The sequence below is a fragment of the Mycteria americana genome, chromosome 5 (assembly GCF_035582795.1).
Source record: "Mycteria americana isolate JAX WOST 10 ecotype Jacksonville Zoo and Gardens chromosome 5, USCA_MyAme_1.0, whole genome shotgun sequence".
NCBI lineage: Eukaryota > Metazoa > Chordata > Aves > Ciconiiformes > Ciconiidae > Mycteria > Mycteria americana.
Genome location: NC_134369.1, coordinates 2888547 through 2901901, shown reverse-complemented (window position 1 = coordinate 2901901; position 13355 = coordinate 2888547). Strand labels below are relative to the sequence as shown.

The window sequence follows — 13355 nt, the reverse complement described above, 5'->3', positions numbered from 1 at the left end:
TCTGCATATATGAAACAACCTTCCTTTCATTATTTAAACTTTCTGCACATGGTTATTATTATTGTATAGAATCCAGGGCATTATAACATTAGAAACTTTCCTATTTTTTGATAGCAATGTAATTTCAGGGCTTGATTTTTTAATGAGTTGTTTTTTTTTTTTAAATGCAAAAAGAAAGACACCTCCATAATACTATGAAAGCATATTTCATTTTGTTTAAAGAGATGACTTAATTTACATTGAGTTTTAGAAAATTCAGTATTTTAACACTTGGCTGTTAGTGTCCACAGAAGACATTTTTTTAAAAGTGTAAAAATAGCCTCTTGCAGGAACAGACCAACCTTATGACTGTTTAAAAAACAACAGAGTAAAGAATAACGAACCCTCAAAAGTCTTCAGGACATTACATATAAATTCTTTCCAGTTCTGTCCTTCCTAATGCCAGTCAAAAGCAGAGGATAATATATAGTAGCATTAAGAGTAAAATCATTATACAACAAAAACACATATATAGTGGAAGGAGAAATAAAAAAGTATCTACAGAAATTCAGTCTGAGATAAGCTGGCATCTCACTAAATGTCCAGTACTGATTTGGATGGTGTTTTTCCTCATGTTTAGCCTAACATGACCGTGCACCTCTAGCTCTCAGAAAGCCAGTCTGCCCCTTGCAATTATTAAGTGCATCTGCTCATGCAAGGAACACACGTTGCCTGTGTAATAGCCAAACCCAGTTACAATTTTGGAACAGAAGACACACTGGCAAAAAGTGGTAACATCCAGGAACCGTCACCAACGCTTCTTGCGTTCCTAGAGTTGCTATAACTGACTATAAGCCTGTATCTACGAAAATAGCTCACGATAAACAGGACTGACAGGTTTTTTTAAACAGCCTTTTTGACAAGAATACACGCACGGTACCTTTAACTGAAGATCTTTATTTCGAAGCTCAGCATCCTTCTCTCTGACAAGCTCCTTTAGCTGCGTTACCAGCTGTTCAGTACTCGTCAGCTGTTCAGTCAAATCCGTCACCGACATGCTTCCTGCATCTTGCGAGCCTGCAGCCTGCAGACATTAAGTATACTTTGAACAAATAAAATGGTGCAGACAATACCGCTTCTGCAAAAAAGTCATCAGTTGGTGTTCGTTTGGGGTTTTTTAAACACATTCAGCAAATCTTATTAGAGCGCAATACTAAAACTTACATATACTGTATGTACCTATACCAGACTGTTTTTAGCAAATTTGACAGATATAGGAAATGATAAATCTTAGAAACTGGTTTAGGAATATTTGTGTGACATACAGCAAAACGATCAAAGCATCTAGAGATCTAAAACTAAATTTCCTCATTTACGGGATTTGCAATCTTAACAACCAGTAGTACTGTTACTGAACCTAGTGGCAACAAAATATTGATATTGAACATACTATACACAACAAAATACACTTGGGATAAAGCTTATGTAATTCCTACAGATGTTTTCTTAAAGCAAGATAAGCATAATGAAGAGGAATAGAGCGGCTGTGTTACGCATGAGAGATTAAACACCAAGCAGACAGGAGCAAGAACCCAACCTGACTTTGAGAGTCCTAAAACCGAGTCATGGTACAACTAGTTAAGCGACTTATTTACAAAAGAGCAAATACATACAATCAGTATATCACCAATTAAAGATTCTCTAAGTCAGAAATCCTTAAGAAAATATTATTTAATAGTAATTCAATACTTACTACCGTTTTGGAAGGAGAATCATCTCCACTACCCCATTTCCACATAGTTTCACGATGGCTCTGAAAAAAATAAATACCACCACAGTAAGTATCAGTGAGTCCCAGGTAAATGTAATTAACTCGTACTTCTCCCTACATATTTCACTGTAAAATGCTTGAAACTGATTTGTTCAATTCTGACAGCACTGCTGATCTCCACCACATTACTAGTTCTTGAGAAATAAAGAAATTACGTATAAAATATGCATAATATGCCTTTTCTAAAAACTGCTAGTCAGTAAAATGTCGATACTATCAAAAATAATCCAAAGAAGTCTTTAGAGAGTAAATGCCATGAAGTATTATTCAGCATAGTTGCTTCGTCCACATATAAATAGAAGATACAAACCACATATAGTTTGCTAATATTTAACCTGACCTTAAACACTGCCTGCCACTGCAGCATAACAAGGATTATATGAATGCATATTTCTATAAAATCATACATAAAGACTAAAAACATTAAAGAACACCAAACTGCATTAATTGCTGTGTGACTGCTGCATATCTGAAAAATATGACGAGTGTTGCAACCCTTGAGGTCACTGATCAGCATATAAAATGCCTGCGTCTGAAACCCCAGGAACAGCAAGTGTTCCTTGCTTCTTTTGCTCACAATCAAGTACCACAAATTTCTAAGTGGCACCAAAGTACCAGACATATACATAATTGCAGTAAAGCTGTAGCTTCCTAATAAACACAAGTATAGGCCATATGAAGGTTTTAAAAAGCAAAATCCTAAAGACTGAGTTGGTACAAGGCAGCTTAAAGGTTAAGACTTTTACTGAATAATAGTGACAAACTTGGTCGAGAAAAAAAATGGGCAAAGTCTATAAAATAGCACATGCAGTAAATTCCAAACTGTGTCTTGGAGACATAATCTTAAGAGCAGACTAACATATCTTGCTCGGCCTCTGGATAATATTCCCAATAGCAGCATGAAGTAAAAAGAGAAGCTGTACCTGTTCAGTAATTTTCACTCTCAAGTAGCAACATCCAGAGGAAAATAATCTGTCCTTTCTAATCTGTATTACAGACTTATGAAATATGCATACACAGATCAGTCCTGAATTTGGCAAACAGTTTACAATAAACATTAGCACATAGCTTATCTTAAAAAGTATGCAGAATGATAGCAGAGGCTGCTTTTAAAGCTATTTATCATTCCAAAGCTAAGACCAGGAATCACAGACTGCAATCTATGGCCTACATTATCTACAAGGCCAAAGTGGATTCTGCTAAGAATCTTTTCTAACATTAAAATCAACAAACAACACACGGGCTTGGGGATGGGAATTACAGAACTTGTAAGTAAAAACCTCCCCTCATAACTCCTCCAGAGCCGTAACATCAAATCTGTTCTCAGTGAAAAGCTCATTTCCAGGTTACGCAGGTACAAAGAGGACAAAATGACTCACTAGATATAACGTGATGGTGCATTTGTAATTAATTTATGAATATTTTGGCTCATTTGCAGCTCTGACTGATTGCAATCACTTTTGCTCACTTCACGTGCCAGCATTCCTATCTGAATACCTTAACTGTTACTTTCTGATGTACTTTTATTTACATCAGGGACACTAAATATTTACGAGTTTTCCAAATCAAGCTGGGAAATAAAACTGAACAGACTTTCCTTACCCAGCATGAAGTCAACAAATAAAGACTTTTGCTTTTCTTCTGGGGTAGAGACAGCAAGTTAAAGCACTGAAGCTGGACCGCTCAACTCAATCCCTTCTCCTTGCAGTACATCTAAACACAATTCAATTAAGTTTTCTATCACCATTTTCCTTCCTTTGGCGGCCTATGTCCTGGGCATAGCATTATCAGACATCAAGCACAGAGAAGCACGGAGTCCAAATTATCTGTGGCTACCCTCTCTGAAGTTTTCACAGTGACAGATAATTTGTCTTTCCCCTGTAAGTTCAAACCACTCACCCTCACTGTCAAGGGTTCACATTGCTTCGTCACTGCCAGTACCTCATCCTGCTCTTCATCTTGCATATTCCTTTGGACTCAAGGATCTTAAAGGTCTTTTCCAATCTAAATTATTCTATTCTGTCATTCTACTCCATTCTGTTCTACTGTGCTCACAACTTTGCCTTCCACTATGCGCTCATTTCTGTTAATCTCTTCTTCACTGAAGAAAAACAGGCAGGATAGTTAAACCTTTCACATACTCCACAACATACAACAGAGGCCCACTTAATTTTATGAAACAAGTTTCTTCTGATGCTCAAAGTACAACTGAGGTTTTCGCTCTTATCATAATGGGATGTTACCAAAAAGAAAGATCCCATTAGCAGCTTTGCCCTCGTACTTGTCTATTCCGTTGTCCCAGCACTAGCTGCAGCCAAATCCAGCAAAGAAAAACTAACCATGTATTACTCATCTCGGTAGTTTCCAGCCTACTTAACTCCCCTGAGTCAGATATCACAGGGACTGACACAAGGGGCACTCAGGGGCACACAACAGCAGACAGGACAGATTTCAGCAGCAGCTCATACTGAAGTGGTCACAGAAGCCCCACAGCTCGAGGGGGAGCAATCTACACAGTAAAATATTGAACTGCATCGTTACAAATACCTATTTGGATGACTGCCCAGGCAGAGAAACAGTCCACTGACTTCCACAGAACTACTCATGTTTGTCTAACTTTCCCCACATCTATTAAAAAAATCATTCTGATATTAAAAATGGCTTCAAAGACCACTTATTTGAGTTCTCACTATGAAGCTATTAACGCAGGGCCTTTCCCCCTTCTCTTGCAGAAAAACAGACGATGGAAGAAAACGTGGAGGCTGAACTCCGCTCCTCTTACTACCAAGGAAGGTAACGGTAGTCCCCTTTCTCCTCTCTTCCACAAGACCACAGCAGAAAAACAGACAATAGGAGAAGTGTGTAAAAACTCAGGTAAGTGTTTTATTATTTTAAATCCATTTCCTGGAACAATTTTGTGCTTTAAACACACACACTGAAAGAAAAGCATTTTAATATGATTATTTTCTCCTTGTATCTGCACATTTTTCCTTTTATCCTTGTTTGATGGCTTGCCAAGATATTGGTTCTTCTGCTGAATAAGCTAAACTTGTTTTCACATGGTCTGTGCCATCTATGACTGAAAAGCTCCTGGATAAAAACTGCACAAACATATGACACACAGCAAAGAAGCACAAACACTGAAGATGTGTTAATCAAACCACAAGCACTCTGTAAGTTAATATAACAGTGCATTCATATAGCTATTACTTGTGTCCATTATAAACACTATTTCTTAATGACATTGACCATATTTTCCCCTTAAAGATACATCCAACAGGGGAAGTACTATTTTCTACAGTGCACCAGCACTGGAGAAATAAGGTATCAGGGCTGAGCCCCCAGTGCAGCCCAGGTGCATGTGCGGTGCAGAGAATTAGCTATTTCCATCCGAGCAGCCGGCTGCAGTTCCTTCTGCCTGGTGCTTCTGCAGTGCAGTGCTATCAGCAGCCTGTGACTGGAGGTGCACGACACCCCCCCTCCCCTCCCCGCCTTCCCCCCCGTTTTCGGCGGGGCTCCCCGTAGTGAATGCCTTAAGCGCAGCAACCCCCATGCGGGGAGCGCCTTTTAGTCCGGTTCAGAGGCAGGCACAAGACAGGGGAACACCCCTACCCCCGCAGAGACCGGGCCGGCCGGGAGCCTCCCTCCCCGCCCCACCTCCCCGGGCACGGCCTGCTATGCCAGCGGCCCGAGGGGCTCCGGCCCCCCCCTCGGAGGCGGGGACTGGCCCGGAGAGGCGCGGCGCCTTTCGCCGAGGCCCAGCAGAGCCTGCCGGCGGCGGGAAGGAAATAAAGCACAGCGGAACGAACCCCTGCGGCCCCACTCACCTGCGGGGCGGCGCTGGGGCGGCCGGACCCTGCGAAGCGCAGCCGGTCGCCGCCGCCGCCGCCTCCTCCTCCTCCTCAGCGCGGCCGCCGCAGCATCCGCCACGCCCCGGCGGGAGACGTCACCCGGCGGCGCCACCGCCCCCTAGCGGCGCGGAGGACCGCGGGCCGCCCGCAGCCCGGCCGGCGGCACTCGCGTTACCCCCGGTCCCCCCCGGTCCCTCCGGGGCGGCACCGGCACCTGCCCCTCGGAGGTGCTGAAGAAGATGTCGTACTCCTCCCAGCAACAGCCTACGGATGTTTTACATTACAATGGACTGCAAACTGTTCAAATTGTCATCTTGGCAAGCAAATAAAACCAGAAAAAAAGGTTACCCCAGGCAAAAAAATGATCCCCCCAAACAATAAAAAAATGAGATAAAGGTAATTATTCAGTGGAAGAGAACAGAGTGATCGAGGAAAGGCTGAATGAGCTGGCGGTACTTTCCCAGCCTGATGAAGAATTCTTAGGGGGGAGAGAGGTGACCCTGCAAAAAGGACCAGAATATCTTTCGCATGTGTGTGACTGTGATCGCAACGGGCTTAAATTTCAGCAAGGAAGATGAAGTTAAACATGAGCCAAAAGTCAAGCCCTCTGATAAATTTCCTGTTAGAGAGAAGGAATTTCATTCAGCGGAGGTCTTGAAGGTTAGTAAGGGTATAGGTGCGCATAACGTCACGAAAATTCGCAATCGGTCCGTGCCGACCAAGGAGAGAGGCTAGGACGCAACGGAGAGAAATCCGAGAGTAAACAGTTGATGGGTGTGAGGTGTCCCAGCCAAACTGGGGCACCTTGAATGTGGGTTTACACAGGGTCCTTACACCCTTCAAATATTCAGGTACAACACAATGCTGGCATTATCTTGGTTGTTCAGGGGTGGCTTTTATCCTTCACTTAGCTTCCAAGAAGCAAAGTCCTTCTTTCCAGGGCTGGGCTGTCCCTTAGTTTGTTATACTTAAGCATGAACAATACCAGCCTCCAGTAAAATTCCACTACCTCATTACATTACAGTGTATCATGTGAACTAATATATATATACATTAAGAAAGTTAAAACACTTTCCTACTCTCCAGACTGGTTGCTATATAGTTAGGGAAGGGAATTTTCCTAACAATAGTTATCTTGATCTTGCTTTCAGGGAGAGGAATGGATTGCAAGTCCTTTTTCTAAGCGGAAAAAAGAAAACCACCTCCGGCTTCCTACGGGGCGGAACATACTCATAAGTACAAAAGCAAGCTGGACATTGTGTCTGACAGCAGCACCTTTGTATTTTGCCTTCTGTAATAGTTTAGGTAGTCATTTTTTCTGTGTGCAAACTGCAGCTTTCTGGCAGTATCTGGCACTGTCCAGTTTCTGGTGTGTCCCAGCTGCAGCCCCAGCATTTCCCAGACAAGCATCATCCGTTCATCCTGTAGTACGTGGAACAGAGAATAAGCCTTAATTTACAGGAGACTACAACATTAAAATGACTGGGAACAGGAAAGAAGAAACCCATCAGACTTTAAAAGTAATTAGATTTCAAGATGCGGCTGTCATTTTAATGACTTTAATGTTTTCCTGGCGCAACGCTGAAGACTCTATCTTCATTTGTTTCAATGCGAGCTAAATGATTATACTGGGTCGTGTGTGTTCTCATCCATGCCTTAACCATTTAGTAATATGACAGCTGATGATGATGGGTGCGTGAAGTTCTCTGGAAGACATTAACATCGCTGGAAATAGGAGTATGAGCATGAAACGAACTACAGCACTGCGGGCTTGAATGCAGCACAGAGCGCTCATGAGAATAAAGGCTTCTTCGGGAATCATACAAATGGGGGGAAAAAGCATCTTGTCGCACCCTCAAAACACTGTTGGGCTAGCTGCTCATTCAAAAATACTGTGCATTTTAGTGAAACCCAAAGGAAACGTGGATCCTTAAAAAGCAACGGAAGCTTTTAAGCCAGTATTCTCATTACTGCACTCACCAATTAGTCCTCCTTATATGTTCAGCAGAGCACAAGGTAGACAGTCATGTTTGCACTGTTTCTTGCTTCAGACAATTTAGGTTTGCAGCAGTCTCCAAACCAAATACCAGAGTGCATCTGACCACAGCCTCCATCTACTGAACCTCTAACCTTCATGATTTTAGCCCCATCCTGCAGCATCTCCGTAACCTTGTTTGTCTTTCTCCAAACCTGCCCCACAGTAGCATCTCTGAACAGGTGTCAGAAAGGAGGAAACAGGAATTAATGGGCCACCAAAGTGCTCTAAGTGGCTGTTTTAAATTGTATCAAGCACCAAAGCAACCCTGTGCAGTGAGGAACGGTGAAGTCGCTAATCCTGAACAGCAGCAGCGTGCCGTGAGTAACTCAGCTAGCCCCAGAACGGTGCTGGGATCTGAATCCCGGGAGCATCTAAGTCAATGCAAGAGTCCTAACCACTTAAATAGAGCCAACGTTGGATCATATGTAGAGATTTTCATAGCAGGAGGGCAGGTTCAGATGCAATAGTCCAAAACATAAGTCCACCTATATTCAGGTAATTTTTCCTCCTCTTTCATTTCTGAGCAGAGATTTTTCTGCATTGTATCTGCAATATTGAAATTCTGCTAACAGCCCTTGTTACAGCACGGCCGCCCTCATCCATAGCTATATAAACATCTGGGGCTTTGAGGTAAAAGCAAGAGCAGCAGAAGCAGAAGGTATATGCAAAAAGATGTCAATATAGACGGCTTGCATGTAAAGAAAGGTAGGTCTCTGAGTAGAGCCTGCCCTGTAGTCTCTGAAGGAAGCAAGAATTAGAGAATTTTCAGCTCTCGCACATGGGGACGTGCGTATCAGCATTGCCTGGGGGAACGCTCTGTGTTTAGGTCCCCGTTGCTTCATGTTTACACCTGTATCATCATCTTAACTGACTCTTCAGAATTAGTTTCTCATTTCAGAAAACTTTCTTCTCTGAAACTTTGCTCCAAATATTTTTTTTATTCATTCCACTTAAGTGAAAGAAACCAAAAGCATTTTTAAGCTTTCACTTTTCTAGGCTCCAGAACAGTTTTTTTCCTATGCTATAAGTCGTCATACTGTAATAATCAATGCAGCATATAGACACATAAAGACAATATCATCTGCAGGTCTTTATTTTATCCCAATGTATAAATTATTCTTGGAAAGATGGGAGTAGAAATGACAACCTACTTCTTTCAGGGATCCCACAGCCAAATTAGCTGCTTTCTTCTCCCTCTCTAAATGCAGAATGCTGTTATCACGGTCCTGTTAGTGCACTATTAACATTGTTTTATCGAGTCAGAAAGCGTGGTGTACTAGTTTCCGCCCGAACACAATGTGGGCATCTTACAGATAACCCTGGCTTGGATGTTTAGGCCTAGCTTGCAGCCTAACTTCCCCGTTATGATGCCAGCCCTAGGACTGGCTGTATTTACCAGCGAGGTGCAAGCCCCTCAGAGACACGTAGAGATTCAGACACATTAAACTCTCTTCCAGCTGGAGGAACACCGCTGTTATTAAATGCATTTCATATTTATATAACAGCAGTATCCAGATGTCCCAGTTAGCGCAATAGCAAGTTACTTAACGTGCAGTTCTCTGTTGGGACTACTTTATCACCTTAGCAATTCCTCCTCCTTTTTACAAAATAAAAGCTCCTCGCTGGTCAGCCTCCTCATTCCTCTCACTCCAACAAGCAGTGGGAGGAAATTGCTTGCTCTGCCTACCTGTTTTTTCCCATGCATCTGCTTCTTTTCACAATTTCCTGCATCCTGAAATAGCACAGAGACATCCCACCTTATCTTTGATGACTGATGGTAAAACTAGAGAAGGACTTCGGATGGGATAAAGCAAAATCCCTACCACCCAGGTACAACACCAGTACTATGGGGCTTCAAGTCACAGGACAGGTAGTCACCACCACGCAGAAGGCAGAAAGTAGGAGGAGGGATTGAAGGAGGAATTAATGGCAAAGACAGATCACAAGAACGAATTTCTGCACACACTGCTTGCTGCTACTGCAGCTTCCATTTGCTGGCTCCTTCTTCATATGCCTACAGGGAAAAATAACTCCTTTGTGAACTTGTGCCCCAAAAAAGGGGCTAATGGTTATGAGAGCAATGAACATTGAGAAGTAGATGCAGAGAAGAATACTCTGTGATGGTTAGATGGCCATTAGTATATAAATGATGTGTATTGGCATAAAAAGCATGCACAAAGGTGAACAGCTAAGGATGAGGTATTAGTCATGCCGCTAATTCAGAACAGAGCAAACCATTTACATAATTACAAAACAAACAAAAAAAAAAAACCCAGACAATAGGGGCAAGTTACCCAGCACTCACTGCAGGGAGCAATAGGCACGTTTGCACAGTAATACAGCAGTTCACCCTGAATATATTTTGCGTTATCCTGTATCTTACAGGACACAGCTAAAGCACACAAAATATCTGGCACCTGCACTTCCCGGTGAGGATGGCATAAACTTAGGAGTCCCTGGGGTTCAAGCCCCATTTTGTGACACCCACCCCAAAAACTGGGAATAAACCCAGGCACCAGTACATGCTGGGGGCTGACCAGTTGGAAAGCAGCTTTGCAGAAGAGGACTTGAGGGTCCTGGTGGACACCAAGTTGGACATGAGCCAGCAATGTGCTCTTGCTGCAAAGAAGGCAAATGGTATCCTGGGCTGCATTAGGCAAAGCATTGCCAGCAGGTCAGGGACGGTGATCCTTCCTCTCTGCTCGGCACTAGTGAGACCACACCTGGGGTACTCTGTCCAGTTCTGGGCTCCCCAGTCCAAGAGAGACATGAACACACTGGAGAGAGTACAGCAAAGGGCTACCAAGATGATGAAGGGACTGGAGCATCTCTCCTATGAGGAAAGGCCGAGAGAGCTGGGACTAGAGAAGGTTCAGGAGGACCTTCTCATCCTAGAGAAGGTTCAGGGAGGACCTTATCAATGTACATAAATACCTGAAGGGAGGGTGCAAAGGGGACAGAGCCAGGATCTTTTCAGTGGTGCCCAGTGACAGGACCAGAGGCAATGAGCACAAACTGAAACACAGGAGGTTCCCTCTGAACATCAGGAAACACCTTTTCACTGTGAGGGTGACCAAGCACTGGCACCGGCTGGAATCTCCATCCTTGGGGATATTCAAAAGCTGGCTGGATGTGGTCCTGGGCAATTGGCTTTAGATGGCCCTGCTTGAGCGGGGGGGGTTGGACCAGATGCCTCCAGACGTCCCTTCCAGCCTCAGCCATTCTGTGATTCTGTGACTGCCCACCAGCCCTTCAGTTCCTTGTATTTAGCTGTTACAACCGGAAAAGAGCTAAATTCCAGTCCATTCAATACCCGTGCCATAATCAGCTATAAATAAGTCAAGAAATTACCATACACATTAACCCTACTGTTATGCAGAGTGAAAAAATCATTGACTTAAGAATAGGGACAATAAGTAAAAGTGAACAGTCACGAGACTGTACGGAGGCTATACACACAAATGACCCATTACTGCGACAGAAAATTGAACAGCCCAATGAGGGTTGTTTGCTCTGTAGCTCCGAGCAAAGATGGAGCTGTCTTTAAAGTGTATGCAAACCTAAAGCGAACCCAATTATTTGCCCTGATGTGATACTTGTATGCGGAATTGATCACTGGCACCCTGTACTATATTGCCTTACTACCCCTAAATGGCGTTATACTTGATTTAAGGTTTTGATGGCTCTGGTTACCCATCTTTGAGTGCTGGCCATCAAATCTGGACGTAATACAGCAGCAATGGGAGAAGTGCCAATGTTCAAGCAGCAGCCACTGTTCAGCAACTCTTTCTGCAGGAGAGAGCTCAGCAGTCAGACCAGGCTTAGAAGACACAAATATATATCAAAACATAAACCCTTGCATCACCGTTTAGCTTGTAAAATGGCATGAGATGAGAATCAGCATATATAACTAATCTGCCTTTCCCAGGAGAGGGACAAAAGGGATGCTTTCCACTTGAAATCTAGTCTTTTTTTTTTTTTTAAAGTTCTTTGCTATCATAGCAAATTCTCTTACTTTGCTACATGCATTCTCACCACAAGAATTAAACAATGTTCCTGTTGATCTTTACAAAAGAAGTGGCCTTCCAGAGCGCAAAACACAAGGACTTGTTGCTCAAGCTCCTTCTAGAAGGAAAGGAAGGAAAAATATGATAGATTAGACAAGAAAGTGTTCAAGGCTATCAAAAAACAAAAATGGTTGTTCGAACTATTATCAGACAGACAAAATACAGAGCTTGTTTTTGTGCTTATTAAAAAAAAAAACTTTACGTGTGCAGACCATAGAGCAATCAAACAGGTTTGAAAGTGCCAACCATCCAAAGAGAGACATTGACAATATAGCAGAGCAAAAATGGTGTAACCAAGGTGGTTCAAGCGCAAGGAATCTATCAGCTTGTCTAACACAAGATACCTCCAACCCTTCCCCCAACTGACTATTGAGTCAGTGCTTTAATACCACTTTTTCATCTAAAATGAGCAAGAGCTTGACAAATGGTGGTGCATCAGTGGAAAAAGTCACTGTGCAGAAATTACTGTTTTTAAAGTGTCTGCTTTTGTTAATCACACGGGAAATAAAAAGATGTGGGAAATACAAGAGAGTGGGAAGTCAAGGACTGTTTTCTTCTTTCCAGCGCAACATCCAATCACGATTTCTAGTACCTGTTGGATTGAGAATGCACATCAAAAGGTTCAAAGTGTAATTAGCCTGTGAGAGAGGAGGAAAATATCATTCTTCAGGTGTCTGGCTTCACAAGTATCAACTGAAATGCTTTCTATTCAACTTGGCCACACGCTTCAAGCCAATGGTTTCTATCAAGATAATTTACAACTTGGGGAGTATCACATGTAACCATCTTCCCTCCTGAAACAGATATTAGAAGTTAGCTAAAGCTAAGAACTAAGAGGGGAGAAGAGGGAGGAGAAGAAACAACCACGAAGAAATCTAGTCAGTACACGGGAGAATAAAAACATGCGATAGTGGAAAACTGCAGACAGGATTGCCATGCTTCAGCTGTTAAAGCAGTCATGTTGGGAGAACTCTTCCCCCCCCCAAATCATGGCATATTTGTATCTCCAACGAGACAATTCTCAAGTAGAAGAGATGGAGGGACCACATATTCTACTGCTTCCCCCTAGTGCCACATTGTTGTTGGTTCACCTAGAGAAAGATCACTAACTCTCATTTCCAAGCACAGAATGGTTTGGGTTGGAAGGGACCTTTAAAGGCCATCGAGTCCAACCCCCCTGCCATGAGCAGGGACATCTTCAACAAGATCAGGTTGCTCAGAGCCCCATCCAACCTGTCCTTGAATGCTTCCAGGGATGGGGCATCTACCACCTCTCTGGGCAACTTGTGCCAGTGTCTCACCACCCTCATCGTAAAAAATGTCTTCCTTGCATCTAGTCTGCATCTCCCTTCTTTTAGTTTAAAACCATTACCCCTTGTCCTACCAAACAGCTCCCTAAAGCAATTAACCACTCTGCCAAAACTAAGGGACTACATGTAGCACCCATCTCCAGAGAAGCGAGAGAAGTCTACTTGCAACCTGTTGAGAGTCTCTGGATGGGAAGCGTGGATGCATCTCCCATGGAAATGACTAGTTATATCCAGCTGTAAATAGCACGCCGATAAATAACCGCACTCTCCGCATTTTCT

At 43.0% G+C, this 13355-nt stretch overlaps 1 protein-coding gene across 5 annotated transcripts in view; it reads right to left on the bottom strand.

Moving 5' to 3' along the window:
• Positions 1-5708, bottom strand: part of LOC142410078 (uncharacterized) — a 47670-nt gene extending 41962 nt beyond the window's left edge. For 4 of the 5 annotated variants that reach the window (XM_075501967.1, XM_075501969.1, XM_075501970.1 and 1 more), the window contains exons 1-3: positions 5638-5708; positions 1733-1790; positions 920-1063 (exon numbers count right to left, since the gene is read on the bottom strand). In XM_075501967.1, coding sequence (XP_075358082.1) covers positions 920-1063; positions 1733-1777 — 189 coding nt within the window. In that variant the 5' untranslated portion in view covers positions 1778-1790; positions 5638-5708. Of the gene's footprint in view, positions 1-919; positions 1064-1732; positions 1791-3709; positions 4339-5637 lie in introns of those variants that run through there. The other variant, XM_075501968.1, reaches the window with a different exon arrangement.
• Positions 5709-13355: the final 7647 nt, after the last annotated feature.